General features: G+C 41.7%; 1 protein-coding gene across 1 annotated transcript in view; it reads right to left on the minus strand.

The window, feature by feature from the left end:
* USH2A (usherin) overlaps nucleotides 1-27,775 on the minus strand; it is a 2,319,650-nt gene that overhangs the window by 617,586 nt on the left and 1,674,289 nt on the right. Inside the window, exons 44-45 of the mRNA XM_086925936.1 lie at nucleotides 25,794-25,948; nucleotides 24,188-24,386 (exon numbers count right to left, since the gene is read on the minus strand). Of these exons, the coding sequence (XP_086782062.1) occupies nucleotides 24,188-24,386; nucleotides 25,794-25,948 (354 nt within the window). The remainder of the gene's footprint in view (nucleotides 1-24,187; nucleotides 24,387-25,793; nucleotides 25,949-27,775) is intronic.

Below are 27,775 nucleotides of genomic sequence, written 5' to 3' on the forward strand. Positions count from 1 at the left end.
AAAAGATATTATATAAATAATAAAAAATGGAAACCAATATTCTTAAATTTTGGTCATATGAACCCAGTTGAAGTTTGAAACAATAGCCGGTTGGGGTTGTTCCAAAACAATAGGTAAAGTTATCTTCAGGTCTGGATGTACAAAAATGTGTTTAACACGATGGTATAGGGAAATCCGCAGTGCTTCTTTATCTGAAATGTCAAAAATTATGCATTCCTTTATTTACTACATGTCACCAGCTGATGAGTTCATAGATCAAGGTAAACAGTCAGAAAATCGAGTTTTGAATGTCGACTTGCACTAATATCAAGTGCAAAATATTGTGATACAAAAATATTGACTGTCAGAATATCGTGGTCAAGAATACCGAGTCTACGGTAAGTAATATCGTTTTTAACAATATTGAAGTCATTAATATCGTTTTTAAAAATATTGAAGTCATTATTATCGATTGCAAAAAGATAGTTGTTAAAAATATTGTGTTTTTAGTTTAGCGTTATGTATTTTAATATGTATTTTAAATGTATGTGTTCTATTTTTTTGTCTAAGAATTGCAATTGTTTTTTAATATATGTGTTAAATTTTTAGAAGTTATTAATTTTATTTTAAGTAAACTTTGCATTTTAGTTCTGAAGCGGGTTGTGGGTTTATTGGGGAATAGGGTGGGAAGTAATTTAATTTTAATAAATGTATTCATAATTTTTAGAAGTTATTATTTAATTTTAATTCAATTTTGCGTTTTGGTTCCATAGCGGGTTGTGGGTTTATAAGGGAATAGGTTGGGAGGTAATTTAATTATAATAAATGAATTAATATTTGTATTATTGAATATTTATGCATTTAATAATTTATATTGTTAAATGTGGTAATTAATTCATTAATTATGTATTAATTGGCTGATAATTACAATTGATTAATTGGTAATTATGTTAATTGGGTCATTTTTATAGGAGGGGGTTGTGGGTTGATAGGGGAGTAGGGTGTGGAGTAATTTAATAATAATTAATTAATATTTGTATTAGTTAATATTTATGTATTTATTATTTTATATTGTTAATTGTGGTAATTAATGTATTAATTATGTATTAATTGGTTGTTAATTATTAATAATTAATTGGTAATTATGTTAATTGTGTCATTTTGTTAGGAGTTAGGGTTATAGGTTGATAGGGGAGTAGAGTCGGAGGTAATTCAATTTTAATACTTTTTCATATTTTTATTGTAATATGTAATGTTATTTTATAGTGTTAATTTTGTGAATTAGTTTATTATTAATTGCTTTTATTTTGCTTGTTAATTGTTATTAATTAATTAATTGTTAATTATGTGAATTGTGTTATGTTTTACAACATTGGTGGTGTCATTTATAGGGGTCTATGGTGGGAGGTAAATTATTTATAATTCATTGTTAATTAATGCTAAATAATTAAGTAAATATTAAATACGCTAATTGTGGAATACGTTTTTATGTGTGATTTGTGGGGTTTATAGTTGTAAATATTGGGAAGATTTAAAAAAGAAATAATTACTGATTTTTTAATTGTTATTAATTTATTAATGTAAATTTCATTATGTTTAAATAATTGTAGGTGTGTGTTTTGGTATTTATTGGGGTAGAGGGTGGAAAGTAATTTAGTTGAAATAAATTAATCATTAGCTGATCATTAATATTCATTTATTAATTGATAAATATTTTTGGTAATTATTTTTGTTTTATTTTGTTTGGGGATTTAGGTTCAATAGCTCTAATCTTTGGTTTTATCCTTTCCGCTATCCAACACTTTCCCTTCTGTTGCACTCATTGCAGTGGGAATAGTCATTTATTGCCCTCCGCTATCCAACACTTTCCCTACTGTTGCACTCGCTAGAGTGGAAATAGTAATTTTTACCCCTACTCTACCCAACACTTTCCCTACTTTTGCATTTGCTGGAGTGGGAACAGTATTTTTTATCCCTCCGCTATCGAACATTTTCCCTACTGTTGTTCTCCCTGGAGTGGGAATAGTAATTTTATACCCTACGCTATCCAACACCTTCCCTGCTGTTGCACTTATTGGAGTGGGAATAGTAAATTTTTCCTTTCCGCTATCCAACACTTTCCCTACTGTTGCACTCTCTGGAGCGGGAATAGTAAATTGTATCCCTCCGCTATCCAACATCTTCTCTACTTCTCTACTGTTGCACTTGCTGGAGTGGGAATAGTAAATTATTCCCCTCCGCTAACCAACACCTTCCCTACCGTTGCACTCCCTGGAGTGGGAATAGTAATTTTTACCCCACCACTATCCAACACTTTCCCTACTGTTGCACTCCCTAGAGTGGGAATAGTAATTTTTATGTCTCCACTATCCAACATTTTCTCAACTGTTGCACTTAATGTAGTGTAAAATGTAATTTGAAAAATGTATGAATATGTTAATATTTTAATTTATAATATATATATTTTAATTTTTATATTACAGGTGTTTGTGTGTATATATATATATATATATATATATATATATATATATATATATATATATATATATATATATATATATATATATATATTACCTGCTGGCGGTTGCCAGTAGGTATATATAGTTAGGGTTTTTTTCTCTATGGGATTTTTGAAAATTCTATGTCTAATAACTTTGGCGTTTGTGGACGGAATTGGCTGAAATTTTCAGGAAAATGGAACATTTTGTTTCTGAGCAGCCCCTGACAATTTGGGTGGGTTTCATCAAGGGGGGGCCGAGAAAAAAGGGGGGTCCCAAAACGCGTTTTTCTCATGTTAATTTCCATAGGGCGGTTGGCCTCACTTTTAGCTCGAACGGCTGAATGGATTTGCACGAAACTTGGCAAAATTGTAGGGACTGTTAGCCCGATGTGCCTTTGCTAGTTCTCAATATATGTGCTCCAGTGGATTTTGAGTAATTTAGGTTCAAAAAAAGATATATATCTGGGCGGAGCCTAACCACACATCTGATCTGATTGGCTGTCAGCACTTCATCCAAGAAGTGTTGGCAGCAATCTTGGGACCAATATACATGATAGCACCTCATTAAAAAAGCATTGTAGTTAATTGAGGGTTTTAGGACTTTAGTTACATTATAAATCATTTGTTGATGGTACCATACTCGTTTTAGGAATTGTGGTGGGTTCTAAGGTGATTTTACCATGTGAAAAAACCTTCTGCTGTGATATCATGAATATTGTTTGAAAGAAAACTAATATCTCATGATTTTCCCTCAGTGGTTTGGAAGGGGATCTATAAGCTAAACTGAAAGCATATTTTCTGTAAATTCACATTATCTTTCTCAGTCATGTGAAAATGAAGTCTAACATTCTCAGTAAAACATGTACATTCAACAAGGACAGAGACTGTCAGTTGATTCCTTTGTGTTCTACTGCAGCCTCCTAGAGTGTTCTAAAGAACAACTAGAGCGCTAACAGTCCTACTTATTACAAAGGTATGGCACACCTGAAGCCATCTTGATTGGAATAAAGTGGTAACTCTTAAAACATTTAATTTAAAAAGAAACAACATGAGGGGGTATATTTTGCCATAGAAAGTATGATTAGTGCTGCAGAATGAAAAATTAGGGCACATTTTGAGTGACTTCTCAAATCCTTTTCTATTTCATTAAAACATTCTGACATGCAGTCTCCCAAAATGGCCACCAGAGACAAAAGAGCCCAAATGTAGCCCAAATATCACCCAGATGTAGCCCAAGTATAGCCCAATGACAGAATGTCCCAGAGTGTTCTAAAGAACAACTAGAGCGCTAACAGTCCTACTTATTACAAAGGTATGGCACACCTGAAGCCATCTTGATTGGAATAAAGTGGTAACTCTTAAAACATTTCATTTAAAAAGAAACAACATGAGGGGGTATATTATGCAATAGAAGGTATTATTAGTGCTGCAGAAAGAAAAATTAGGGCACATTTTGAGTGACTTTTCAAATCCTCTTCTATTTTATTAAAAAATTATGACATGCAGTCTCCCAAAATGGCCACCAGAGACAGAAGAGCCCAAATGTAGCCCAAATATCACCCAGATGTAGCCCAAGTATAGCCCAATGACAGAATGTCCCAGAGTGTTCTAAAGAACAACTAGAGCGCTAACAGTCCTACTTATACAAAGGTATGGCACACCTGAAGCCATCTTGATTGGAATAAAGTGGTAACTCTTAAAACATTTAATTTAAAAAGGAACAAAATGAGGGGGTATATTTTGCCATATGAATTATGATTAGTGCTGCAGAAAGAAAAATTAGGGCACATTTTGAGTGACTTCTCAAACCCTCTTCAATTTCATTAAAAAATTCTGACATACAGTCTCCCAAGATGGCCACCAGAGACAAAAGAGCCTAAATGTAGCCCAAATATCACCCAGATGTACCCCAAGTATAGCCCAATGACAGAATGTCCCAGAGTGTTCTTAAGAACAACTAGAGCGCTAACAGTCTTACTTATGACAAAAGTATGGCACACCAGAAGCCATCTTGATTGGAATGAAGTGGTAAGTCTGAAAACACTCAATTTAAAAAGGAACAACATGAGGGGGTTAATTTTGCCATAGAAAGTATGATTAGTGCTTCAGAAAGAAAAATTAGGGATCATTTTGAGTGACTTCTCAAATCCTCTTCTATTTCATTAAAAAAATTCTCACATGCAGACTGAAACATGCACTTTGAATACCAGCAGCAGACGTCCCTGGTGAGCAGTAGCTTTACTACAGTGATCTAATGTGCAACTAGAGTGCTAACATTCAGAATTTATGGCAAATGTGTGATACATCTGAATGCCTTCTTGATGGAACCAAAGTAAACAAGCATTGAAAATGCAATAGATCTCGCCCTCGTTTAAGTTAAAGCCATTCTGTTTGTAATGAGGTGGCTTTTTAGCTTTGCTTTTATTAGTGTTTTTTCAACTTTCATGTAAATAACATGCATCTGTATGCATATAAGTATATGTATGAATGCATTTATGTTTGTATTTATATAGATATACAGATGATATATTTTATATATGTATGTATATATATATATTCACTGAAAAAACCATAGGCTATAGACCATATATAGTTAGGAATTAGCATTTACAAAACCTTGAAAATTCACTGAAAAAACCATAGGTTATAGACCATATATAGTTAGGAATTAGCATTTACAAAACCTTGAAAATTCACTGAAAAAACCATAGGTTATAGACCATATATAGTTAGGAATTAGCATTTACAAAACCTTATTTTACTCACACAAAACCATTGAAATTCCATATATAGTTAGTTGCACTAACTATATATCGCGCACCCGCAATCCACTGCTGATGATGTCACATATTACATCATTCATGACATGGTCGGTGACATCACTGATGACATCACTGATGACATCTCAAATGACCTACTGCTAGCCTAGGAGACAGGTCATTTATTAGAAAGTAAAATCTTGAAATACTTTTCAGAAAAATATGCCAATAAATTATGGGAGCAAATATTCTAATAGGATGAGAATATACAGAATGCACAGAACAATGTACCAGGAAAGGCTGAAGCAACAACACTCGAATAGAGCAAAATGTTGCTGTAACAGACACAATAAAAATGCGAGAGAGAGGGAAACGATAGCTTCAGATTAGTGAAGCAAAGGCATGGAAGAAATCCAAGTAGTTAACATTTTAGAATGGTAGAGATTACTGTGGCAACAAATTACCTGAATTGCCCTAAAGGGAGTCCTGCTGGCTCTTAAAGGAATAGGCATCATAAAACAGGAATCATTATGACTACATTTTAAAAAAAAATCGAGAGAATTTAGTGCTGTTGAAAAGTAGCAGATTGAGAGCACTGAAAGCTGAAGTTCTTTATTATGCGCGGGCGAGGTGCAGCAGTTTCAGCGCTGCCACGCTGCTCTGCTAATGTACTAAAAATACAATCTCTAGAGAAGTGTTAGCTGGCTTCCCATTGCATAGCTATTCAATGGCTGCAGTCTGACACTAACAAGGATGGAGTGCGAACAGCACAGCATGAGCAGTGGACCTCCCAGCATCTCTGCACCCATCTTCCATCACATACTCTGCATCATTCCGAAAAGTGAATGGGATTAAAACAAAATGGACGCCAATTTGGCCACAATGTACCCTGAGTAAAATGCGCTGATGCACATTTGTATGTGCCCAGGCAGCACAGCTCTCAAACCTGCAACCACAAGTCTGAAAGATGCAAATTAATTATTGGTCAGTTTACTTTTCCTAGCTGTAGGTCTGGATGATCCAAACGCAGGAACTGTCAACCTCAAGTTTTTCATAGCACGAACAAGATCCCGAGGGATATCAGAGCGCTTTACAATAGGATGGAAGGAAGGACATAAATACCAAATTGTCATCAAGTAGGAGTAAAAGGTCAAATAAACAGGATTAATCGCAGATTCAAGGACAATTTCACCATGGAGGGTAATAAAATAATACAGGTATATGCGATCCGTATCGCGAACACACCTCACCTCAAAAGAGTACACTTTAAGCTCCTAACCCACATTCGAAAGCACTACATAACTCTGGCTTAGCATACCTCAACAACAGCCTCTGCTTTCACAGACCTACCGGACACCCTTACTCAACCGAACTCCTACTTGCTCCACGCACACAGAAAACAAGACCCAGCAGTCAAGCTTTCTCACTCATAGCCCCTAAAGCATGGAACATTCTGGTACCATACATGCCGAGTCAGATGACCCAGCTCACTTCAGGAAGCCCTACAACATTTAAATATACCACAAGTGTGACTCTGACCATGCAGAAAGGGATTGTGAAATTAAATTATTGTGAGTTTTTGGCTGGCTGCTGATGCAAACAAGTGTTCATGGTTTTAATTCCAGGAGTAATCTAAATGTTTAATTTTTCATCCTTTGATGCAGTGCAAATGACTTTGACGGTGTGGGGTTGACATTTAGCACTGTACTGTAAATTGTTTCTGAGGACGCTACTCCACTATTTGCATAATTTTACAATATTTTCAACTTCCGGTAAATTTAATAATGCTCAACTCTGATGAAGAAAAAGTACTTTGCTGATTTCATCAGTGTTATTGATTTTCTGAAGATTGTGCACTGGAATGGGAAAGTTAAGTATAGGTTTTAAAGATTTTGAGCCACCATCTTTGCACTTCTTTTAATTACAAGATCCTTTTCCAACCTCCTGGAGGTAGTCCACCGGGACTGTTTGTTGGCTGTTTTAAAGTAGCATATTTTGTACTCTGCATTTGAATGTAGAGGAATCACACACTTTTCAGACTACTCTCAGCAGTGGGGACCAAAACTTTAGCCATGTATTCATTTGAATATATAGGTGCCCAGCGTTTTTTATGAAAAAGTATAACAAAACGAACACTGAAAAAAGCCTAAATGCTGGCAACTAACTGAAGACCCATGGGTTTTGTCAATGCTGTTGAACATGAGGCTGTGATAGGTACAGTTACCGCTGTAAAGTTGTATAGCATGTGCGATAAAGGCTGGAAGGTTCAGTTCAATACATCCAAAGAAAATTATTTCAAATACTTCAGCAACTAGATATCAGTTTCCTACTCTCCATCACTGCATGGAAGTTTGTGCCAACGTTTTTGTCACACCTCTGGAGCATGCTAATTCCAAGACTTTAACTATTCTAGAAGGTTTCTTTTTACAGGCTTAATAGACACATTCACAGTGCATATAAGGCAAGAACTAATAAATATCACAGTTTGGCGGCATTTTCAACCTGGAACACTTTTGTGTGCACTTTGTCGATCGTCTGCTGTATGGAGTTTTTGATCCCATCTGTTCTGTTCTTCGTGCGCTCTCTGACTAAGGGTACTATGCATAAAAAACCCTACAACTCAATATATGTTCAGTGGCCCGTCACAGTGACTGCCCGACGAGCACAGCACACTCCTAAGTGGCACATTTATGATTCATAAGAGGTCACTACGTAATGATGGCACTGATCACTACCTTCAGCAGTCTGGCATTACATAACACTACCATTTGTTGGCTAGAACAGTAATGGTGCCAACCAGCCGTACACCAATCAATACCGGCAATTACTAAAACTTACAGCTGACAGATTGTCAAGTCCCTGAGACACCATCACTCCGATAAACTCACAAACCAATTTATTATGTTGGAGACATCCTCGCTGCCCTCCAAGAGCAGATCTACAATTGTTGAAGAGTCGAACAAAAACTAAGGTACAATTTACTTTTGCTCTCGTCGCCATGGGAATAATGCCTGGGACTAATTATTGTAATCTTTCCTCGCCCGGGCTGTTACCAGACCCGTTTATAAAGTCGGAGTAACTCAGAGTGAAACAATGCCATAACTGTCACCCAAATTGGTCCCTACAAGGGAGTGGAAGTGTTCAGTGATAAATGATATAAAAGGCCCCATTATTGACAAGCTGCCAAGCGCTGTTTGCATTAGCGAACACGAGAAGCTGATGGCTGCAGCCCCTACGTCCCTGCGGCATTCAGCTCGGTGAGATAGCAGAAAATGCCTCAGTTTACTTAAAGCATTGATAACACCTCTAAATAATTAACCGAGGACTTCCTGTCTTCAATTACCCAACGCTTTTTTTAGCATCTTGAGAGGATTATAAGCAATTTATGGATTCCGCGTGACGAGCGCATTCACCGCTATTCCCACAAAGTATTTCTGGGATCGCGTTTCTCAGGATTCATTGTAATTAAAAATAAGCTGCAGGACAATGGCGCCGTGGCAAGGTGCGCGCCTTCCCCGGCGCTGTTTGCTAAAGTCCTGGATTTAAAGTCTCGGGGAGGAATAAGGCTACAACTTCATTAGCGGCTTGCCGTTGCTGTGGCAACGGCGGGGTCCGTCAGTAGAGGCGCGCGCAATTAAAGTCGGGATATCAAATGATGCTTTGTGGAGGATACATGACTGTCCTACGTTGAGACAGGCCGTGGACTCTGGCAAGAGACATCTTGTAACGCAGGCGAACAGCGAGCTACACGATCCTTCGTGCCAGGACAGTCACAGCTGACGTGCGGGAGTGAGGGGAACCCTCGCCAACATGTCCAGTCATCAGAGGCATTGTGACACTGGAAACATAAACCGGCTCATTTACCAATGAGTAACTAAACTGTCTTGGAGAAACGGTACATGCACAGTGCACCCCCTTTGGGACTGCATACATTCCAACACTCCCAAGTGAAAGCACATACTTTTAACGATACAAAGACGTTTTTTAATGCAAGTTATTAATGCAAGTTATTCATGTAAATTAATGTTTTCAATTTTCTCTCAAATTATTTCACTTGTTCCCAAATGTTGGCATATATGGGATTGATAAGCAAGCCCAGCATCAGGCCAGCGATAGTGCTTTGTTTATGATTATCTTGAATTGTCAGGGCTTCATCACTTAATTTCTGGTTGAGTCCCTTTTTAGGTCGAGCCTGTAACAGCGCGCATGTCCTGTTCTGGTGAAGACTTCATGTAGGGGCTTTGAAAACTAACCTAAGAATCGCACACGCTCGTGTGTGTGTGCTTTTTGTTTTGGCCCACGCTATTGGCCTTTGCGTGCATCTTTTTAACAAAGACATCACGCAATTGGCTAAAGGCGGGCGCATTGCTCCGCTCATGGCCTATAGGTGTCGGTTACCCGTACGGCCACCATGTGGTTTGAATTATCGTGCCAAGACGCGGGCGCAATAATTGAAACCAGATGTCTCGCTGTGGCGCCCGCACCACTCATTTAGCGCAGTTCCCGGGACACGGGGTAGAGGGGGATGGTGCCAAGCTGCTGTGGCAAGAGCGACCCGGCCCTGACACCAGGACACTCCCCCACTGCATGAGCCCCTCACAACACAGGCCCCTTTGCTAGCTCCATCTCCGCCCCTTCAGTGCTGCTTCTGTGCTAACCACGCCCTTTAGGGTACGGAGGTCCCTGACACCCGAACCCGCCCAACGTCACCTCCTGATAGACAGTATCTCTCTTTATTTATCCAGTTTGCTAGAGCGCGAACATTGTCTATGGGCATCACAGTGCTTTGGCAAGTGATCTCAAGTCCCTCAAAAGGTTGCAAAAGTGCATAAACAAAAAAGTAGGGACAGCTATGGCACTAGGCTTAGCCTCTTAAACCTGCTGGATACTGGCCCAGACGCCGCTTTGGGTAAAGTAAGTAATTGTGACTTTTTTAAGTCGGCCTATCTCCACTTCCTGGTTGTTGCCACACCCACATGCCCGCCTACACGCTGGGGCACCACACCCGCACCCAGTAGACTGAGCCTGACTTATTCAGTTTTTAGCCACGCCTCTTTTAGCCTAAGACACTTCAGGGCATATTATCAAGGGGGTTTATCTCCGCTTTTTTGGCTTTAAAAGCCAAGAAAGCGGAGATAAAATTATCTCCCTATTACCTAGCTGTCGCTAACACCAGTTAGCGACAGGTAGTAGGAGATAGCGACAATCTTGGGCCCCACTTTGCATTTCAGTGATATTTATCACTAATGACATGCAAAGTGGGCGTGCCAAGATGTTAGCGACTGAAAACAGTCGCTATCTCCTATTACCAACTTTTGGAGATATTCGCGCTAAGCGCGAATATCTCCAAAAGCTAACACCTGCCCTGAGCAGTTCTTAGCCATGTTATGCAATGGGAGGTGGCTAACATGGCTAAGAGCATTAGCTCGGTAATGCATGAATATCGCTGACTTTTCAGCGATATTCATGCATTGCGGCGATTTTTATCGCATTTGCGATAAACCTTGGTAATACCAAGGTTTATTTGCGGTAAAAAATCGCCGCAGCTCAGCGGTAAATTTTTGTCTCTAACCAAGCAATAGCGATAATTATCGCTATTGCTTGGTAATATGCCCCTTCATTCTTTCTCCCCTGAAAGCCGAAAACTTTTTGTGCTGGCGAAATCTTCCCATGGAAATGACATTTCGCGAGAGTAGAAAAGGCGTTTCAGGTAGAGACAAGAAGACTTCCGGCGTGCGTCTTTTGCGTTTATTTTTTTGTAGCAAACTAAAATGTGACGTTTGTTAGAATAGTAGGTTTGTAGTCCGTTCACCCTCACGTTTTATGTTTTTTTGGGACGTTTTATATACCACAACCTCGACCCAAAAGTATTGGTACGCTTTACCTGAGAAACAGTTATATTACACAAGGAGATAATCATTTTCTTGTAGGCTTGGGGAGATTATGATTTGCCCAAAATCACAGGATGATGAGCCCACGCCGACTGTAATCTGGTCCCTTTGCTCAAAAGTCGGCAGCTCGGGCAGTTATCCCTACAATACAAGGCTTTGTTGGCATAACTACACAAACAAAAATTCCAAAACATTGGAAGAGCTCTCAAATTCCAGAATTCTTATAAATCAGAACTAATTAGCAACTTTGTTAACATCTCGTGAGGTGAAGGCAATAGGTCTTGCATTTGCGAGAGTTTGATCTATTGGCATTGCAAATGACAATGCCTTTTATTTTTGTTTTGAAAACCTGCAAGTGGTGCGTAAACACGCAACTTGCACTCCTAGTTCTTGCTTACAAAAAGCAAGACTGGCATTTTACTGCCAGCACTGCTTTTCGTAAGCAAGAACTATGAGTACAAGGTGCATGTTTACGCACCATTTGTAGATTTTCAAAACAGATAAATAGAAGGCATTGTCAATTGCAATGCCAATAGCTCAAACTCTCGCAAATACAAGACCTATTGCATTGCAAATGCTTGTTGTGAGAGCTACCCATCAGAATTTTCCCTCTGGATTACAGTTTCTCAATAAGGTTTTGCTTCTAATTGTGTGTTTATTACTTTATTTCTTTATAGAGATGCAATGAAAAAACAACTGAGAAGGTTGGTGCCCGCATTGCAACGCAAACACAAGATGATGGACAGTGTGCTGAAACTTTTCAACCACTCACCCACAGTCAACAGATATAGGTCTAGTCCATAATTATTTTGCTCACTTCGCCATCCCAGTTTGAACTGAGCCATATGCAAATCAATCTTGACCCTGCTCCTCATGGGAAAAGTCCAGACTGAACTGCCAGATCAGGCCCTTCTTGGACCGGAAACAAGCCTCCTAAGACTGGTTTCCGTTTTTCATTTCTTATCAGCCATGCCAGCTTGATTCCGCATCCGGAACAGGCAACCATGCAGTTTTGAACGTATACTCGCTATCATCAGAAATACATCTTGAGAATTTTTGTGGACGACCATCAATGGAAGATTGGTCCGATTGATTGTTTTTATATAGACTTGTAACGCTCAAGTGATCTTTGAGTCCTGAAGATGACCGTGCAGTGATACAGCGGTCGAAACGCAGTCAACGTTTTTGTGGCCTAATTTACACAAGGACACATTATTTCTGTTTATGTTGTTCCTTTATTGTAATATGTAATTTTTCTGTTTGCCACATGTCTGGTTTGTGATATGTTGTTTTGTATACCGCACCCTGTCTTGAGCGTACATGTCCTAATGTTTTTACCATATGTACTAATAAATAATAATTTTTTGATACTGAAAACATAGAGCTTTTTAATTGAAGGGCTTCTTCATCCTTTTCCCTTTTTTGTCTTTTTATGTATTACGATTTGCAAATCTTAGTTTGTGGTGTGAAATTGCATATTGTTAATTACCTTTCTCTTGAACCAAGTGTTAGGTGTATAGATTGATTGTCCACGGTTCAGGTTTGCTGGACTGCCCTTGTGGTTGGTAACAGCTTGATTCCAATGGCACAGCGAGCAAGGGACCCTAATCTGGGCATACCCATGGCCACTTAGGGTGAACATAGCAAACACAACAAGATGATGGACGGAGTGCTGAAAATTTTCAACCACTCACCCCCAGTCAAGAGAACTGGGTTTCGTCCGTCGTTCTCTTGCTCACTATGCCACCCCAGTTTGGATCCAGCCATATGCAAATAAGTCTTGACCCTACACTTCATGGGTCAACAGAGACAGTGGTCCCTAGACAAGAAACAATGAATCCAAATAAATATAGACTAAATAGTTCTATATCATGTGGCCAGCCGGACAGTTTAATTTCCAATGAATAGAATATATATAAAAATCAGTGTGATACAAGTGGGACACCAGCCGGTGCCCAAAAAACACACTCAAGGGATAACAAACAAGGGAATTTAAAAGCAAATTGTGGCGGTCTGAATATCATAAATCATACACAGACAATACAAATTCTACACATATGCAAATAGTAAATCACAAAATAGTTATGCATTTAGTGTATTAGGGCGACGCGGTTTCGAACCCAATTAAAAAACAAGGTTCATCCTCAGGACAACAATAAATTGCCTAATGAACACAAATATAAATAGTGCCCACACCGGGGACCCCGAAATAGGCTCAGTAGTTACGATAATAAATTGTGGCAATATACCAATCCCGGGAACCGCTGTTGCGGTATCACAATATCGGGCAATTTGTATCTAGTAGGGGCACAGGTCCTCAATGGGGGTCCTTGTGAGTCGTGGGAAAAACCTCACAATCCCTACTCTTCATGGGAACAATCCAGCCCAAACTGAGAATGTGTTTTGTTCCTCGTCATCTGGCCGAACGCCATGTGCATCTCCTACACTCTGAGAGGCTGTTCCAGTTTACTGTGCTGAATTGAGTTGATTCTGGGGATCCTTATTTCCTGTATACTTGCATGTACTCTTTCATTGTACACCGGAGCATGGCCTGCATATAGTGTGGCATAATAATATTCACAGGCTTTATTTATGTCATCCTGGAAATTCATCAGTGTACCTGCCCAGGGCTGTACTGCCCTCAAAGTGACTCAGGTGACCCTCTCTTCAGTAGCCATGCCAACAGTTTTGCTGCTCTGTCCCATCTAGATGCTGTCTGGCTGTGCATTCCCTATAGTCTAAATGACCCAGTCTGCAATACAATGTTGTGTGTTAGTGGCGGCTCGTAATGTCGACGATTAGTGGGGCGGGCCGTGGGAACGCGCAAGCACAGTCCCATCCTCCCATCCCTCACAAGCACACACATACTCACTCCCACCCATCTACATGTGCACTCACACCCATCCATTCACAAGCGCACACATAAACCCATCATTCGCTAGCACATACCCATGCACACACCCATTCAAAGCACACAGCACTAATTCACATACATTTTTCTTGCGCCCACCACAACTTATAGTATGGGGCATTGGATCAGCCCCCTTTGAGCCAGTGTCTCGAATTTTCGCGAGTTACAGCATTTTTGCTTGCGATCCATGTGCACATTTGCCATAAAATTAGCACCCTTCAGTTTTACGGCTGGTAAACCACTGCGCTGTTTACATTTAAAAAAAAAAAACATTTTTATGAACGTTTAGTTTACCTCCTTTTCAGTATACTGCAAGGGAACAAGAGATGAATGGATCTCAAAATACAATGAATATAAATTAAAAAACTTACCTTGGATTAATGGCTTCGTTCCCGCGCTGACTCCGTCTCGAGACTGCTCCCGCCTTCGTCCTGGATTTTGAATGTGGGCTCTCGTCATTGAAGGCTGCTGCAGGCAGCCTCCCTCCCCTCCATGGCAGCCGGCGCTGATTGGTTCGGCCGGCTGCCCTAAATACGTCATTTCTCACAGTCTGCATCCTGCAGAACGGAGAGTGGGAGGAGGCTTGGGGGAGCGGCTTGCCCACTGTTGCTAATACTGTCTGTTTGGACAGCCTCTCAGGCTGTCCAAACAGTACGTATTCACAACAGTAGGCAAGCCACTCCCCCAAGCCACTCCCCCCTGCCCTGAGGCTCGAGAAACCAGGAAGTTCGGAATCGGCTGACGGCTGACTGCTTTCTCGCCGTGCGAAAAGGGCAGGCAGAAACAAATGGTAGTTATTAATAAATAACTACCATTTGTTTCTGCCTTCTTCTCGCACGGCGAGAAAACAGGTGGGGCGGCGCCCAAACGCCCCCATGGGAGAACCACCACTGTGTGTTGCTGTTGGAGCTTTTGGAGGCACCCCACTTGCTCTGTGTCATTATTTCAGTTAAGCGCATGTATCATTCAAGTTCATTATGTGCTTCTGTATGGAGTGCTTCACCCTCCACGTAGTGCTAATACACTGCAGCCACAGAACCACATAAAATGCTTACCATTCTGACAACCAAATTTCAGTTGACCCTTCCTTCTCATGAAAGTATTGTGAGATGTGTGTGCCCATACATTCTCGGAATGGTGTGTCTAGTAAGGTCTCTCTCAGTAGTGTCTAGATCGGTATTTTGGCCTGCCTCTACCCCAACGTAATATTAATTTAAGCAGGCAGTGGTCTGAGACTGTGCATCTAAGTTATCCGTGCCAAGTACTTTTGGGCAAAGCAATGAATCAATAAGGAACAAATGTAGTCGTGTGTGGAGCAGATGAACCAGGAAATAATATCCGTATTCTCTGTGTGTAGGATACAAAACTCTCCACATATCATGTACCTGTCTACTTTCTGTCCATTGCTGGAAATGGAGTGCAGTTTTATGATAATTCGTGTTTGGCATGGGGGGCATGGACCAGTCCACGTTGATATCTAATACACAGTTGGGATCTCAGCCCAACAAGCAAAGAGACTGCAGGTTTTGCATGAGTGTCGGTGTCAGTTTGTCCAGGAATTTGTAGTGGTGGGTGTTTAGGGCATATATCATCATCAATGTCAATAGTTTCCAACCTGTTCTATCCTCTACCACAACATATCTACCCTCTGGATCTATCATGTGTGACCATTGTGAGCGGCACTCTTGGTGCTATACAAATCAGTATACCTCTTCTGTACGCCAAGAAGGTTGTACCGTAAATCTGCCCTCACCAGCGCTTATTAAGTTTCTGGAGCTCAGTGTGTGACTCTCCTTCCTCCACTCATAGCTTCACCAGGAAAAAAAGGGCATATTTCAGGCCCAATTCATGCAGTTATTGTTACACCACCATGTACAAATTACATCACTTTTGGGCCTCTGTAGTGTAATATTGGTAGGCGGTCACTGTAGAGCTCTGAAACTGCCAAGGTGCTCTGTAAAAGCTGCAGTATTAGGTCTCTGCCTCTGTAGTTGAGCAGCCGTGCAATGATCAGAAAAGTGCCATCCCCAGCTGCAGCGGCTGCCATGGGACTCACTGAGCCCTTTCAATGGAGAAGTACATAGGGGATCTGTCAGTCAACACGGTCTCCGACAGCTGTTGCTTAAGGAAGAGTTCCACATTGTGTCCTTCGGCCTATTCGTGTAGCCACTGGAGGAGAATGTATTGCACCTAGAGCGGCCTTAGGCATCTTCCGCTCTCACCTGGAGCACTTTCACTTCTATGGTTACGCTTCTTAGCTGGGCTTGCAGTTCTTTAACTGTAGGGTGAAGTGTTCTTAATGCTGATACTGTGTCATTATAGCATTATTAATTTCTTATGGTCCAATCACAATAGGTTGACTTCTAAAACTACATTGTCAATTTTTGTTTGTAATGTGGGCATTGGGTCTTGTGTTGCTTGTAGCTCCCTTTCGAATCCAGTAAAGTGCTTCCCTAATGTCACCTCCAATTGGCTCAGAAGCCTTTTATGTCTGAGTGTAATGAGAGCATTCCCATAATATCTTTAGAAGCAGTGGGGTGTGGCTTCACCATCTTGGGTTTAACCATTGTGGTTGTGGTGCCGTGGTCCAGCTGTGTTATGGGATGTTGGGGCACGTGGAAACCCCGCTCAGCCCGCTCCAGTACTTGTCTTGGAGGCAACACAGGGAGGAGGATTGTGACTGTGCTATCAGTGGTTGCTGTGTTTCCTCATTGGTAACTCATTTATGCTGCATGTATCATTTCACTGTCAGAGCGATGAACACAGAACCCCCACTTCTATAGTGTCCTTACATAAAGGAAGTAGTATTTGGGTACTGTCTTGGAAATATTTAATTGAAAGAACAGCACATTTCCAAGGGGGTTGATTGACCTAAATGCTAGGGATAGCAGCAGTATCATTGCTAAGTCCTTCAAGTTAGATGTCAGAATTGAATGATATTACTTGAAGCACCAATACATGACCTTTCATTCATTCAACAAACATATTTACTAATGCAGAGGAATGTTTCCTCCCAAATAGGACTCAGGATGCAGCCATATAATATGTCAGGGATGCAGCCATTCACTTGATACCCAAGCATACTCATCTTATGTTGTTTTGCAACCACATGTATCCTCTTACAGACCCAAATGTACAATTTCAGCATCAAATTCCAAGGAACGCCAGCCATATGCCCCGGCAAATCTGACATTTATCCAGGTAAATTAATGAAGGTTAAGGCTATGGAAAATGAAGAGCAGACAGTAAACATGGCTCTCAGAGAGTTACAGACCTGTCAAAGCTAAAAAATGTGCACATTCTGTTCCAGTACCAAATCAGAGGCCAGCTACTTTGTGGAGGCAGTGTAGGGAAGTGGGAGGGTAGGACTTTGCAGGGAAGGGGCAAGGGATTGCACAACTTTGGGACTGACTTGTTTGAAAAATGCATGCGTGATTTCAAAGTTGAATGAGGGAAGAGGCCTTAAATGCTATTGTAACACCCCCTCTTGGGCTGTGACCTCCTCTTTTACCACCTTACTCCCATATATAAGAATGTTACTCATAGATAAGACGCTGGGTTAGAACGAAGAGGGCTGTGTTTGGATTCCAGCCTCAAATCTTCAACAAATAGTCTGATATTGAATAAATCCATAGCTTTCTGTGATGCTGTTGTATTAGCAGAACACAATTGGCACAATTATGGGCCCACACACACAAAATGATTCATTTAACTATCTGTTGCACAAGAAAACATATTCTTGGTATGTCCCTTTTCAATGTGGGGGAAAACGTAGATAGTTGACTTTAGACCATTTCTGGGTTACTTTGTAGCTCAAAGCATCATGGGGCACATGCATCAAAGGAAATTGCATTCGCAAAAGGTGCGAATCGCAAAATTCGGCCATTTGCAAATGCAATTCCCATTTTTGGGATGCATTAACATTTTTGTAATTTTCGCAATTTAAGAAATTGCAAAATTGCGATTTCTAAAATTGCGATTGCATTTAAGGAATCTCAAATTAAGATTCCTTAAATGCATTGCATCAAACTCTAAAAATTTGCGAATTCGCAAATAAGGGGAGCAAATTACCATGAAGTTGACCTTCATGGTAATTTGCGAAAACTTTGAAAAATGCACTAAATTGCATTTTTCAAAGTTCCATTTTACACAAACACATGCCCTTGGGGCATGTGAGTGTGCAAAATGTACTTCTAAGCAGATTTCAGGGGTGCAACAGGGTGTCCTTTGGGCACCCCTGCACCCTTGAAATTGCATTCTTAATTTGCGAATTTCTAATGGTGAATTGCAAATTAAGAATGTCTTTCCATTCATTCCTATGAGCCTCTAGGCCCATAGGAATGGATGGGGAGGTATTCCTTAATTGGGATTCTCAATTATAGCGATTTCTTGATGCATTGCAGTTTGCAATTTCTTAATTGCGATTCCTTATTTTTCGCAATTAAGGAATCGCAAAATGCAATATTGATGCATGTGCCCCTATAGCTCTAAACATTTGCGAGCCATATGAGTGAGTTTATGTCAATGGATAGATATACCAATGCATCAGTAGAGGCGCAGTGACCATTTTGAAATGGTCTTTCTTTTATTTTAAGATAAACCATAAGACGTCAGAACAGTTAACTCACAATTGCTCAAAAAACAGCGCCATGAAACCTTGGTCTAAGTGCGCTTTATAAATTGGTTATAACATAACATAACATAACATAACAAGACAACGGTCTCCGCATATGTGCAGAGACCATCTTTAAATTACTTTTCTAAAAATAAAAGAAAAAGCATTCCAAGATGGCCGATGAACATGAAAACCTTGGGGAAGTCTGCCTGGAATTTAAAGATGGCTTCCCACCAATATTGCAAAAGGCGGTGTTTACAGAAACAGGCTTTGGCGGGAGGTGATCAGACTTTAGGCACTAATATTTAATGGAGTATGAAAGAGGGGTGCAGAAGTAGGCAGAATCACAAAAGGAGCCAAATTAGTCCAGCATTGAAAGGCTCTGACTTTAGCAGTAGAAGGATACAACTCATCAAATTAAAGCATAGTGAAACGGTATTGAACCTTGGGCAGACAAACACAGGACTAGGGAGGAAAGCTATGCATATTTTAGTATGGTACTGTTAGAAACGCAGTCTCTATTTGGTGGGGTTACACCCTTGTCCAAGTAGGGATCACCACTTCCGGCAGGGTAGGTCTCAAAACACCCTAGACCACCCTATGGTAGCTTGGCACAGAGCAGGAAGGCCTAACTCATGAGGCAATGTGTAAAGTGTGTGCATAACACACACCCACAGTAGTCCAGTGAAACCCCACCAAAGGACACCACACCGGTTTTAGAAAAATAAAAGTATCTTTATCTAAATTTGGGTAAGATCAAAGACAAGAATCACAATAAAAGGTTTCCAGTAAAATGTCTTTTGGGGAGGCTGTTACAAAAATGAGTTTGTGGATTCTGTACCTCCTCAGTCACATGCACTGGTAGAAGATAGTCACAGGTTTGAGGTGAGGACGGTTATTGACTTGTGGTAGTTAAAATGTTATGAGAATCTGTCCCTCTTTCTTCTTCCCAGCGTAACGGTGCCCCTGTTGCTTCAAAACTAGGTCATACCCGATATACTGGCTCCATGGTCAATGCCTTTCAATGCTTCAAACAACTTAATTCAGAGTCAATAGGCCCCGGCAGGCCCACTATCAGACAAACACAGTCCCCGCAGGGCCGCTCAGAAAAATGCCCCAAAACAGTCCTGCCGGCCAGCAACCAACCCCAAACGGCGACTCCGCGTTACCTGGGGAGATGAGTGCAGGAGATAATGCGAGGCTTCTCTGATCCCTGGGGTGCTTGATGTTTGCTGGCACTGCATGGGGGAGGAGCGGGACAGCCCCTCCGACTTCGAGCAAGGCTCCTTCCCCAGCGGGGGCACGTCCCAGGGGAACCTGGTTGCGAGGCAACGCCTCACAGACGGGGATCGCGGCGCAGCTTCCTCTCTGGAGTTGGTGTGCTTGCTGACAACTCGGGCCAGCCGCTGTGACTTGGGCACAAATATTTACAACAAGGGGTGGTGAGGGACAGAGTCTCTGAATTAAGCAGAAAGCTCTCACCCAGTCAAGAGATCAGGGCTAGATCCAACACCGTTTTTTAGCTCACTGCACCATCCCAGTTTCAGAACCTGGCTGTATGCAAATTAGTCTGTTCCTGTCCCAGTGCATGATGGGAACAGGGCAAACCAAACTACAAAAGCCAATTCTTACACTGGGAAGGAAACAAGCTCCCGGGGACCGGTTTCTGGCATTACAGCCGTCTTCGGCCCGGCTTGCTTGAATCCTGATGGTGCAATGAGCAAGGGTCTCACATCTGAGAATACCCTTCCACGCTTAGGGTGGACAAAAATATTTACAACAAGGGGTGGTGAGGGACAGAGTGTCTGAATTAAGCAGAAAGCTCTCACCCAGTCAAGAGATCAGGGCTAGATCCAACACCGTTTTTTAGCTCAATGCACCATCCCAGTTTCAGAACCTGGCTGTATGCAAATTAGTCTGTTCCTGTCCCAGTGCATGATGGGAACAGGGCAAACCAAACTACAAAAGCCAATTCTTACACTGGGAAGGAAACAAGCTCCCAGGGACCGGTTTCTGGCATTACAGCCGTCTTCGGCCCGGTTTGCTTGAATCCTGATGGTGCAATGAGCAAGGGTCTCACATCTGAGAATACCCTTCCACGCTTAGGGTGGACAAAAATATTTACAACAAGGGGTGGTGAGGGACAGAGTCTCTGAATTAAGCAGAAAGCTCTCACCCAGTCAAGAGATCAGGGCTAGATCCAACACCGTTTTTTAGCTCACTGCACCATCCCAGTTTCAGAACCTGGCTGTATGCAAATTAGTCTGTTCCTGTCCCAGTGCATGATGGGAACAGGGCAAACCAAACTACAAAAGCCAATTCTTACACTGGGAAGGAAACAAGCTCCCGGGGACCGGTTTCTGGCATTACAGCCGTCTTCGGCCCGGTTTGCTTGAATCCTGATGGTGCAATGAGCAAGGGTCTCACATCTGAGAATACCCTTCCACGCTTAGGGTGGACCAAAATATTTACAAAAAGGGGTGGTGAGGGACAGAGTCTCTGAATTAAGCAGAAAGCTCTCACCCAGTCAAGAGATCAGGGCTAGATCCAACACCGTTTTTTAGCTCACTGCACCATCCCAGTTTCAGAACCTGGCTGTATGCAAATTAGTCTGTTCCTGTCCCAGTGCATGATGGGAACAGGGCAAACCAAACTACAAAAGCCAATTCTTACACTGGGAAGGAAACAAGCTCCCGGGGACCGGTTTCTGGCATTACAGCCGTCTTCGGCCCGGTTTGCTTGAATCCTGATAGTGCAATGAGCAAGGGTCTCACATCTGAGAATACCCTTCCACGCTTAGGGTGGACAAAAATATTTACAACAAGGGGTGGTGAGGGACAGAGTCTCTGAATTAAGCAGAAAGCTCTCACCCAGTCAAGAGATCACGGCTAGATCCAACACCGTTTTTTAGCTCACTGCACCATCCCAGTTTCAGAACCTGGCTGTATGCAAATTAGTCTGTTCTGACTTGGGCACAAAGCACTTTCACGAAGCTCCCCAGCAGTGTACAGGCACCCGCGCACATCATTGCGGGGGCGATCACGATAATGTTTAACTCGGGCAAGCAGCGGTGACGGGGCGCAAATCAATCTTGGCGATCACACTCAAGGTTTCACGCAGATCCCAGTGCTGGCAGGGTTGTTTGTAAACACGCGACCACTCCATCACAGATCCAGTTCGTGAAAATTTTGCAGTCCCCTGCTACTTCGTGAAGGACAGGGGCCAGCAAGGTGTGGAGACACTCTGGAGATGTTCTTCAGCACCCCCTAAAAGGGCAAGATCAGAAGGTCATAGGGTAGCTCAGCAAAACAAAGGTAGCAGTTCCTGGGAACAGTCAAACTCAGCAAAGTGGCAATCCTCCTTACACGTGCAGTCTTTACTCCAGCAGAGTTTCTCCTTGACCAGTCGTGTAAAAAAGATGTGTGGCCAGGACCCTCCCTTTTATACCCTGTTGCCTAGCCACTAGAAGGGTGCAGAAGCCTTCTGGAAGGGTTTGGGGGGTTATGGGGGGGTTCTCTGTCTTCCCTTACCTGGTTCCTGGCTGTCTGCAGTGACAAAAGCAGGGTCGTTAAGTCTATTGTGGGGCAGCCGGGCCCAGCCTATTCAAATGGTAAGGTGTGAATTACTACCCCCTCCTCACAGCCCGGAGAGGCCATCAGCATGCAGATGGGAGGGGGGAGTCTGCAGTGCACAGAACTAAGTGCAGGGCAGGAAAATGCCCACTTTCTAAACGTGTTATTTTGGAGACAATAATGCCCAAACCCAATACACCTCTAAAGAGGGTTGCCCACTACCATTCCAACCATACCAAAAATGACATACCTATTATGTCCCGTTCAGAAGTTATCCCATAAAGGGATATAAAGGGGGTTTCCTATGTTAGCCTATGGAGGGTTATACCTCACTGCGAGGGAAGGGGCCTGCAGCAGGTATGCCAATGTTTAGGGGCGAGCACCTGCACCGTAGCACTGTTTAGCAGTGGTAAGGTGCCCAGAGTCCTAAGTCCATCAAAATTTTGCAGTTAAAGTGGGAGGCAAAAGGGCAAAAATGTAGGGGGAGACCGCCCTAAGGTTGACAGGTCCAACACGTACTGAGGTAGAAAAGAAAGCCATTGACTCATGAGGTAGGGTAAGACACAAAGCCCACTTCAAGTTTATTTTGAATACAGTACGGCATAGATGCATCAAGGTAAAATCCACTCGTAAAGGGGCAGATTCTCAGAATCTGCCCCTTGGCGACTGGTATTTTTGCATTTGGGATGCATGTGTGTGCGCAACATATGTGCACAGATCAATTTCAGGGGGTGCAACAGGGTGTCCTTTGGAGACTAATTGCGATTCGCAAATTGAGAATGTCTTCCCATTCATTCCTATGGGCCTCTAAGACCATAGGAATGAATGGGGAGGTATCCCTTAATTGCGACTCGCAATTTGCGAGTCGCGATTAAGGAATTTTAAGAAACCGCTATTTTTTTAGTGATTTCTTCATGCATTGCATTTTGCTATTCCTTAATAGCAAATCGTTATTTTTCGCTATTAAGGAATAGCAAAATGGGTTCTTGATGCATCTGGGGGATAGTGTTTTGCCAACAGTCACCTACAGCAAGGCCTAAAAAGATAAACGATAAATGCAAACCTAATTTATGATTTCTAATGTGGATCTTCCGTCTACTGTCTAGTAAGCATAACAAAATAATGATGCATCAGGAGTCCCCATGAAAACCTATAAAATGTATAAACTTCTGAGATCCCTCTATTTCATTTCAAGAATTCTATATATGTTAAACTTTTAAATAAATCACCTAAGTGTAGGGTGCCAGCTTTACAAAAAAAGGAGAAAAACATTGTGAACTTGTACCACGGTTTATATGCACATGCAATGTTTTGATCACAGCTTTTATACGCGGCTGAATGTTTCTTAGCCCCTTTTTTGTAAGGTTCACCCAGCCTTTCATTGTTATTTATTTGGCTTGCAGAAGTGCTTTCTGATTTTTTGCATTGTAATACGGGGACTGGGTGAATGGCCCCTTCTGTCTGAACAGGATCCTTGCAGAAAGTTAACTAGAAAAGGGTGTTCGTATTACCTCCGTGGTCTGGCTTGATAAACATTTGTCTATGTCTGTTTTCACCACAGAAGGATTTCTAATAGAGATTGGTCAAATAAGGAGAACAAACAATTTAGCAAACAGATATGAATAATGTGAGTAAACATAGAACTAAAAAAAATGCTAACAAAGCCGTTTTTGTTGTCAATAGAAACATATTTTTCGAGTGCACTAAGACAGAAAGTCCTGAATAAAAGTGCGAGCTATCACATTTTCTTATTAATTTAGATATATAAGTAGCATATGTACTTTACCATTACCTCACAGAAAAATCAAAATGCACACCTTAAAAAATGACATTCACTCAATTCAGCACCTATAATTTGGATATGTTATGTTGTCGGTGGCATGAGAAGAGATGTCTTCCAGGCAATTAGTGACATACAGAATGCCCAATAATCTCCGGCACAGGAGTGAGCCATGCGTACCTGTCACGGGGTGCTGCATCCCACCAGCAGTGTCCCTATAGATAAGGCCCTTTCCGGTCTCATTGATACTGTACTCTCGGATGATGCCATTTGGTTTCCCTGGCACCCTCCATCTCAGATGCAGCGCAGTGGCGTTCACGACTGTGACCAAGGGAGGGCGAACGTTCTCTGGTACCCCCTGGACGGTCGCGGCCACCACCTAAAAACAATCATATAGAGACAAATTAAAGATAGCCTTTGAAATACATACTGATGACATGAGGGTTGTTTATGCATCTAGTGTATATCGTTGGCTTTGCGTAGCGCAGTCAGAGCGCTAAGTGCTTTGTTTGTGCACCATGATGGAGCCTGACCTTGGATGCTCATCCACAGTCCAAGGCTCAAGAAGGTTTCACTCTGGGCTCCAAGTGGAGACTTGGTCGACGATGCTGGAAAAACTTGGACGTTCAGCTGTCTTGCTCCAGGACTCTTGATAATTCTCTTCCGTGTGGGTAACCAGCGCCTTTGCATTTTAACTGCCTGATTTCATACATCTTAAGCACCAACAAACATTTTGCAAAATCTGGGTTTACACATGCCTGATTTGAAGGGTCCCGCCAAGCACCCAATGTGCACACTGCGATCGCCTCCCCTCCCTTGCAGCAATATGGTGAACGTGGAGCTGTAGGCGAAGGTTATCACTTAGACCTTACTTTATGAAACTAAACTGCACAAATGTTGGCAGACAAAGCCATCAATAATCAATGTTAAATGTGCAATGCACGGTTTTGGGGCTTGCTTTAAGTTTGCAGTGTTTTCGTTGGAATTAATGACAGAACTGTTCTGAGGCAGAGACTATCAAAATGTGGGATGTTAGGAAAACACTTCAAAAGTCAAGGCAATTTAAAGAAAGGTTTAATTGGCGTTAGGGGCTACAGCTTTCCAGAGCAAGCCACTCCTTTCATCAAAGCTAAGGCTGCAATGAATGCTAAAATAAATGGACTTTTCATAGGTATGTAATGTTATATCTAATATCCATTAATGAAATGTGGACGATTCTTAAGGGAAGGTGTTTGTGCCGAGTGACTAAACTAGGATCAAACTTCGCCTTCCTAGATTATACACTTAGCACTTTGCACTGTTTGTTGAGTAACAACAAATCAACCTGCAAAGAGATGTTTTCTGCCATTAAAAAAGTATTTTTGTGAGACAGATTTCTCACTGAAAACACTGTTGCAATTGAATTGTCACACTATTAGTGTTTAATTAGAGAATTATTCTCTAGTAATCTACTTTTAGCGGAAGTTATCGCCTACTACTTTTTGTCTTTTCAAATATCTGGAAGTTCTTGAAGAATGTCAAGTTTTTCTTTAAAAAAAAAATAAACTACAGAAATGGCGGAGGCAACAGGGTAACAAGGGTGTCGTGCCCTAAGGTTAGCAGGGTAATCGGCCCCCAGGGAGTAGTAAAATACAGCCTTGATCAGGGTGCACTGCGGCCACCAGCCCCTGGTGCCACTGTATCTGCTGCACTAATGATGTAGAACAATGCAAACCTACCAGGGGAAGTTTCAAGCAGCACTGCCATGTGTATAATAACCAGCTTATTAAATAGGCGAATACTGTACCTTGGCGCTCTCCTTGCAGCCTACAACAGTGCACGCTTTAAGCTGATAGGAATATTCGTGGTATGGTTTAATGCCACCTGTATCCGTGAAGTTTAATTCAGTCCCTCTAAAGCGCTCGACGCCATCTCGGAGAACAATGTAGTGAATTATAGCGCCTGAAATGACAAGAGAAGAAGCCACGTCACGCCCCCTTTCGATTAATAAACTGTTAAGGCAAACGCAGGAGCACTCGTCACAACTGTATCTAATTTACATATCCATACTAATCACTACTTTTATGATATACCTACCTTCTTAGATGAAAACGTAATTTTTTCCTAAAATGAGCATTGCGGTAGGTTAGATGGACATCCGACATGGAACTGTTTTCCCCTTTTAAAACCAACTCAAAGGAAAGGGTCGTGTCCCTGCCAGCTTTAGCACAAACACTGCAGAACATCACTTGAGCACTGACTCAGCTGGATAAACTCGAAAGAAACGTTCATATCATGTAATGCACTCTTTCCAGGTGTGCATGTATCTAGCTTGCATTCAAGCAATGCTTGCTAAACTACAGCTTGGAGGAATGGCGAAGGCCACTTGGCCAAACAAGGCCAAGGCACTGGAGTTTTCACAAATCCGATAGCTGGTTCCCTCAGCTTGCGTGAGGCAGGCACCCACATAAAGTCTCTCACACGCACACACGGCGTCAAACGTCCATCATTCCTTGCCCACACTCCTCTGTCTCACCTCTTCCCCATCACTGCTTGTGTAACCCAGCTTTATATATATAGTTCCATCTTTAGTTCTCTGCTTCCATCACTAGCACGGACACCTCCCTTCTTCATGTCAACACTGCCTCACTGACTGGTCCTCTCTCTTTCCACCCATATCTTTATCCTTTCTTACATTAATTTTCAAATATATAATTGTCTCTTTGCACCTCTGTCCTTGTCACATCTCCATTATGGCCGTACTCACTTCTGCTTTCGTTTATCTTTCCATGCTTTTTACACCAACAGCTTCACTGTTGCCAATTTATTTTTCCGTCATCATCACTCAGTCATTCGTCCATTAAGTCTCTTTCTTAATTGATCTTTAAATGTTCCCAATGGTCGATGTCCTTCCCTACCTTACCACTGTCCTTTTGTTGCTGTCAACCCTCTTTATCATCATCTCATCCTCTTTCCTAAATATCCCACACACATCTCCTCACTCTTCATCACCTCCTCACTGCCTTCCATTATCTTGTCTGTATCTTTTCCTCTCTCCCTTGTCTCCTTAACTCACATACAGTGCCATCTGTCTTTCCATCCCTTCCTTACAGACTTTTCCTTTCTTTTATTATCTCTAACTGGATCTGCATTGCCATGCCTAGGATATGTTTCAACCAGTTCGATTCTATTTGTTGAGCTAAACTTAACCTGCATATACCTGAACAGAGTGAAGGATTTGGTTTTTCTGTATTGAAGCTCTGAATTTAGCTGCTGCCATAGCCAGCTGACCACCACAAAAATAAATTGAGCAAAGCAATATATCCTCATACTGTGCAACATGAAACCGATAAGCAAAGACTAAAAAACTGCAGCATGAAGTGCAGAATAAAATATTCGCAATATTACTTTTTAGGTTTAATTTAAAGGTGATTGCATGATTTATCACAGAATATTGCATATTACTTGCAAAAGGGGACCACGGGGTGCAGAGCCTAATTTGTGCCAGTGTTTCCAGGAGCTCGGCATTGGCACTTACTTGTAAACACTGGTATCTAATTATGAGAGTCCACCAAAAGGTGTTGCGGTATGTCTACGTTTTTAAAGAGCACATCAGTGAATTTTTAAACTATTTCATATATTTAAAAAATATATATAAAGATAGCACTTCCAGGCAATTTCTACAATTTGAGGTGACCTGGATTAGTTCCAAATGACACACTTATTTGACTGTGATCATTACTAGATAATGCTGACATTCGCAGCAGTGGCAGGAGCTGTGATTGGAGC

This window comes from Lissotriton vulgaris, chromosome 6 (genome assembly GCF_964263255.1).
Source record: "Lissotriton vulgaris chromosome 6, aLisVul1.2, whole genome shotgun sequence".
Taxonomy (NCBI): domain Eukaryota; kingdom Metazoa; phylum Chordata; class Amphibia; order Caudata; family Salamandridae; genus Lissotriton; species Lissotriton vulgaris.